This window comes from Lycium barbarum, chromosome 5 (genome assembly GCF_019175385.1).
Source record: "Lycium barbarum isolate Lr01 chromosome 5, ASM1917538v2, whole genome shotgun sequence".
Classification (NCBI taxonomy): domain Eukaryota; kingdom Viridiplantae; phylum Streptophyta; class Magnoliopsida; order Solanales; family Solanaceae; genus Lycium; species Lycium barbarum.
In genome coordinates, this window is record NC_083341.1 from 75,554,616 (window position 1) to 75,561,001 (window position 6,386).

The window sequence follows — 6,386 nt, forward strand, 5'->3', positions numbered from 1 at the left end:
TTCTTACCGTATACAAATATAGCCTTCACTTGGACAACAACAGTTGAAATAAATCAACCTCATAATTAAAAGTGCTAGACAACAATATAATTATCCTAATGGCTGGGAGAAGTTAACGGGATAAAGACACATTGCAAGTGTAAAAGTCAAATGTATTTCAGGAATGAGTGACTAAGTGGTAACTAGTGTCAGAAGTGATCTTAAAATCGAGTAAGAAAATACAACAAGATAGTGCATATGAATCGAGTAAGAAAATATAACAAGATAGTGCATATGAAATGGAGTACTGTTTAAGAAGGTATCAAAATTCATTCTAGTTTCCTGTTTTGGGAAGAGAACACTAGTTTTGGTAAGCCACAAAAAGGACAAAATGTCCTTTCTTTTACTTTTAGTTAAGTGATCTGAAGGGAACGAGACAAAAATCTGTTTGATTGAGCTCTCTTTTAATTTTATGTCATTTTTTATTTCTTTCTTCTTTTGTATTCCTATTTTGCCCTCATGGTAAATTTATAAAACAAAATGTGGTTTTATTGTTTTGCAAAAGATTGAAGAGGTTAGGGTGCAAGTTATATAAACAAAATAAGATAGGGTGCAAGTCACAAAAGAGGGCACACATTAAGGGTACAAAATGCAATAGACTCGATTTTTCCTAAACTCTATAAATAAATAAAGCAACTCTCATAGAAAATAACACTGTCATAAATAGTATTTTTTTTTAGATGATTGTGTCTGAAACTGATATGACAGAGATTTTCATTGCTCTTACACTTTTTGCCATTCTCCTTCTTTGAATGTATAAAGAAAAGTCAGTGCAAATATTAGTTGAGGTCAGTAAGGAGTAATAGATCCGGAGATTGATGATGAGGTAAATGAAGATTTCATTTTAAAGATTATCTAGGCTATTAACATTTTTTGTGTTGGTACCTTTCTCAAATAATATTTATAATAATTCTTTTTATATTATTGGTAATTTATTACAGAATTCTAGTGAAAACTTTACCTTTGCTTATTTTTTAGTAATAAAATTATAAAATTGAAGATACATGTGACATACACCCCGTAGATCCATGAGACTTACACCCCGTGTCTCGAGACTTACGCCTCGCCCCGTACTGCGTAAACCGCCTCGCGTTACACCCCCGCCTCTTAAAACACTGCTTCCCGCAAGTCCTTTTAGATTCAGGTAGAGGCATCCAAAGCCCCATAAGGTGAAGGATGCCTACTGCTTGCTGAACTTTTGTGATAGTAATACTACATAACTTCTGGGAATTGCCCATTGTTGTTGATTCTGTTGGCAAATCTCGGCCTCCATTCAGTCATTCCCTTCACAACATCTTCACCGCTCTCCAGTCTAAGCAAATGCTGACACTCAACGTTGCTGGAGTTGGCCAAATCACTATCTGCATTTTGCAGTACGGAAGTGAGAGCTTGCAGCACACTCTCCCTTCTGCACTCCCGTCGGTACTCCAATGTCATCCCAGCAAGCTCATAACCCTCCAGTATTTGAATGGGTACGCTCTGCAACAAAACACATTGTCCCAAAATCTGAATGACAATAATCATAAGAACAAAAGATATGTCAACAAGATTCTAACAACTACAGATAGTATTTCTTTGTATATTCACTTAATGACACGTGAAATAAACAACCTAGTTGACACAGTAATCTGGAATTCTCACCAACTATAATCATTTTTTTCAATGGATCAGAACTAGAAAACTGAGAAAAAAATTATTACAGAAATGGAGTACTCTGTTTAATCTCTCTCACCTTTCCTGTTTGATTCAGACCTCCTAGAATTATGACTTGGATTAATAAAACTTTCATATTTTAGGTGAATGATGAATGATCAAAGAGCAGAGTCATACACAACACTGACATAACTCTTTTTTTGAGGCAAAATGGGGGATGCGTGAAAAGATTGAAGTGCTGAAGGTCTAGCTTGTGAAATTCCTTGCAAATCCAGTGGAGTTCAAAAAATTACAAGGATATTTACGTAATCCAGTTGCGCCATCAAGTCAGTGGAAGGTGTTTCACTTACTAGACTTGACTATCATAGGACATAACCAAAATTAGATAGACATTTTTATTATTTTGATAACCGAGAAATCCATGAGGGATGGGCACACAGTTCGAAGCTTTGTGGATAATGGGTTCATCTCTCTACCCTTGTCTGCATAAATATGTCTGCGGAACCTATCCGAGGCGTGCGCCAGACATTTTTATTTACCAGCAGGAAGATAATAAAGTTAATCATTGAGCTCAGGAAAATGACAAACCCAACATAATTCAGCCACAAACACATGAGTGATGAGCCACAACATGCCCAAAATCACAAAAGGGTCAAAATCCAGTCAAGAAGCTACTTGATATAAAACTTAAAGAATCTCAAGCAATCTGTTCTTAGTGAGCATTAGTCATAACTTGGTGAAAAATTATCCAAGAGACTATCACGTGAGAAAGTACAAGAAGCAAAGTTTTTGCAACAACATTTATCCAGTTATCTTACCTACTTTTATCCTAAATGCACACAAGTCAAAAGAGAAATGAAGGATACCCTGCTACCTGTGCAGATGTATATGTGTAATACTCTACCACTCATTATGTAAGGAAAAGCTCATTCCTCCATATATTTGAAGTATATATTGCTGGTTTGAAACCTAGCAATCTCTAATACCAGCAAAAACTTTGTTGGATTTTTGTCTTTCATTTTACTTTTCTTTTTTCATTTTACCTCCTTCCCAAGATGGTTTAAAAGATGTCTATTACAGTACTTACTCGCGATCTAAATGCAAACTATCATAATTCACTATCAATACCATGTAAAAGGAAAAATAGGTTTTAAATAAAAGTAAGGGGGAAAAGAAAAGGAAGATGTACCTCAAGAATCCAGCCAATGTACTTGACATTATTAACGTGCTGGTTCACATCTAAATCGCTCCATCCTGGCTATGAATTTAAAAAATCGGTAAGTTATTAAAAATGTCACTAGAAAGCCATGAAATCATTCATGTAGGATCTTTTTACTCACAGATAAACCAGTACGAGTGTTGTCTGCTGTCGTCTCATCAAGTTTTGGTAACTTCCTGCTGTCCCCATCAAGAAGCGGAGGCGAATCCACAAAAACACCTTCAATTTCAGTTCGAACCTTATCTGGCATTTTAGATAATTTCCTCGTTTCTTTATTCATCATCACCCATAAGCTGCAACCAACGGAGGCAAAAACAGCCCAAATTATTAAGTGCTTAGATGTTTTCCATATATGGGAAACATACTAGAGACAACAACAGATTGTATCATTTTCCATAAAAAACAGAACCAAAAGTGAAGGCCTCCATCAACAGAGAGTCGAACCTACATGGCTATGATAAGATCCTTCTATTTAAAGACAACCCATAAGCTTCTGAAAGTAAATACAGTCAAAATAAATTCTTCAAACTGTGGGCAGCCAAACAGAAATTAAGCTTAGATGTTTTCCATATTTGCCTACTAAACATACTAGAGACAATAACAGAATTATAGCATTGGCCATTATAAGAAAGATGAATTCAAAGTGAAGGCTTCTATCAACGGAGAGCCAATACATGGTAGCGACACGATACTTTTATTATTTAAAACATCCTCCCTCCGTCGCAATTTAAGTGTCTTACTTTGCTTTTTGGTCTGTCCTAAAAAGAATGTTTCTTTCTATATTTAGTAAGTTGACAATTCAAACATCATGCATGACAAATTTATAATCACAAGATTCAAATGATATTTTAGTACATTATACACATCTTTAATTTAGGGCCATAGGATTAAAAAAATCTCTCTTTATCTCTTAAACTCCATGCCTAGTCAAACTAAGACACTTAAAGTGGGACCAAGGGAGTAACAAAGAAATAAGCTTCAGAATGAACTCAAAATATAATCAAAGTGTGTGGGAAGTCAAAAACTAGTCTCTATGTCTACCTGGAAGCTCTCATCAATATATCCCCAGTATTACTATCACAGACAAGCCAATCACGCCGCATACCATTCTTCCCTGAAGCAGTTACCCAAGTGTCTATTTGAACAACATCGCCCCTGAGCAAAAGAAACCAAAGCAAGAAGACGGATCCCCATGATTAATTTTCTTCGCGATGGAAAAGGAAAATGTGAAATTAGTCTGCGAGGCACAGATCTAGAGATCTGCAGAAACTAGCATAAGACAAATAATCATCATATTCGACTGAGGGCATACATAAGCTATTGCACAAAACATTGTCATAACTTGAAGTACAAAATATAACAAGGCCCTCAATATTTCTCTTCTGAATAGTCAGCACAGATGTGACATAGCAACAGAGGGAGAAACAAAATGTTTATTGATGTTCCTTGGAAGAATATGGATATAGGATCCTACCAGAAAAATAGATAAGCAAAGTTTGTAAAATCTTTATAGAAACTTTACGACTAGAACAGAAAACAGATTTGCAGAATTAAAGCCAAGTGTTGGATGAAGCTTTATTAAGTATTTAACTGCGGTTCAGGATTATCACCCACAGCTTCAAGTTGCATTAGCTAACGATCAACGGGCACAGTTTCCAGAACTGATGTGCTTTGCCTTTGACCAATTAATTTATGCGCAAAGCAGAAATGCTTGAACTTTATCAGATACACTACTTCACCTTGTTATTGGTGTAAAAAGAGGAAGAGAGGAAGTTTAAAGGAGGATGATTATGTGTTGAGTTGTTAGGTAAAGATGTAGTGGAGGCGAACGATACATCTCACATTATCTTAAGGAACTAAAACCGTCAACTCAAGAGCAGAAAAATACCAAGTAGGATAGCGATCCACCAAAACCTGCATCTTTGCTACAACCCAAATCAAATTTCTCTTGGACATTTCTGGAGTTGAACCAAATCCAGCATCCATGAGTACTATACACTTTGCGTGGCTTAGAGCGGTTTCCTGCAGAACCCACTCAACTGAGTTCATCAAGTCAAGTATAAGACACATCACAGCTTCAAGACAATTTCAAAAAGTACCTGCAAATGATTCATCATGGTTTGTATAGATGCGGCCCTATCAGGTCCTACTTCATAAGACCTGATGATGAAACTTTGACGAAAAACAAAGCCATCTTGGATGAGCTTTCCCAGTCCAAAAGTGTCATTGTGCTTGTGCTTCCAATCAAGCATCATCCGTTGCGCCAAAGAAGCTGTAGTGATGGCAGTGCTCCAATCAGGTAACTGATTCAGAACTGTCCTCCGAGGAGAATTGGAGTTAACTTGTAAGCTACCAAAAGAAGACTTCTTAGAATTGACTCCTCGTGATTCAGGTGAATGATTTGCAACAGAGAAAAATGCACCTGTAGCAGCAGTTACCAACATCATCTAAGATTACAAACTTCTCCAAATTTTCAACAGATCAACAAAATACATCAAAACAGGACTACCTCTCTCTGCACTCCTGTAAAAGCAACAAATCAATATATTTCCAAGTTAGTCTTCAAATTTTCACTGATAATTACAGAAAAACCCGTCTTAATATTTCTTCAAGTCAAAGGGCTAAAGAAAATTTTAACGCTTTAAAACTAGACTAAACTTAAATAGAGAGGGTCCATAGGCTAGTTTGACATTGAGACATATAGTTGACAGTAGTACACAATAAAATCAAACGGAAAAACAATTCCGCTTTGATTGCCATTAAAACAGAATCTTTAATTCTCGACATTCCTCTTACCATTTACAATAAAGAAACAAGTTTCCCTCTCCGGTATTCGTATTTATTTCACTGAATTAACACAACATTGTCGATAGAGAAAACTGGAAAATGGAAGAATGTAAGAAAAAATGTCTTACATACTTTCTTAGCAAGCTCAGAATTACGAACAGGACAAATGTAAAACACTGATATATTCAAACAGTATTACTAAGGAGTTCAGTTTGGATCGGATAACCGTTAAACACTGAATTTTCTGTTTTTTGGAGAGAAGGGACGCAGATGATTTTGGTCTTTGGAATTCGGTATCCTTTTTATACTAACTAACCGTGCCCCCCCCCCCCCCCCCCTCCTAGCGTTTAACTTCGCCTAATCGCCTACGGATTATTTACACAACTGCCCCGCTCTCTCTTAAATGTTCTCCTTTTTGTGTTTGTTTCTTCTTTTCTGTTTGCCTAAATACATTAATTGGTACCTTTACTAGTACGATTCTGTAAAGTCAATCACTTAACTTTATTATTTTCAACTAAATACCTTAAGTTGATTAAGGTACATGTTTAGCGTTGACCATACTTATGTGACACTAGTTTGGTTGAGTTGGACAAATTGATTGCAAATCACGTCGCTAAAGAGGTAAATGTGCAAGAAATACCATCTCACGATAAAAAAGAAGAATTAAAATGATCTTCGTAATTTCTTC

General features: G+C 36.1%; 1 protein-coding gene across 8 annotated transcripts; it reads right to left on the minus strand.

The window, feature by feature from the left end:
- Nucleotides 1-725: 725 nt before the first annotated feature.
- On the minus strand, nt 726-6,011 carry LOC132640966 (palmitoyl-acyl carrier protein thioesterase, chloroplastic-like). 8 transcript variants are annotated; one of them, XM_060357780.1, is made up of 8 exons: nt 5,708-6,009; nt 5,334-5,434; nt 5,011-5,260; nt 4,800-4,933; nt 3,953-4,066; nt 3,033-3,204; nt 2,882-2,950; nt 811-1,545 (listed from the first exon to the last, which is right to left on the minus strand). In XM_060357780.1, the coding sequence occupies exons 3-8, from the start codon at nt 5,164-5,166 to the stop codon at nt 1,252-1,254; spliced, it is 939 nt and encodes a 312-aa protein (XP_060213763.1). In that variant the 5' UTR covers nt 5,167-5,260; nt 5,334-5,434; nt 5,708-6,009; the 3' UTR covers nt 811-1,251. The 8 variants fall into 8 exon arrangements, with proteins under 8 accessions (XP_060213755.1, XP_060213756.1, XP_060213763.1 ...); XM_060357779.1 differs by having other exon boundaries at nt 812-1,545; nt 5,011-5,333; nt 5,421-5,434; nt 5,831-6,009; XM_060357778.1 differs by having other exon boundaries at nt 812-1,545; nt 5,011-5,333; nt 5,421-5,434.
- Nucleotides 6,012-6,386: the final 375 nt, after the last annotated feature.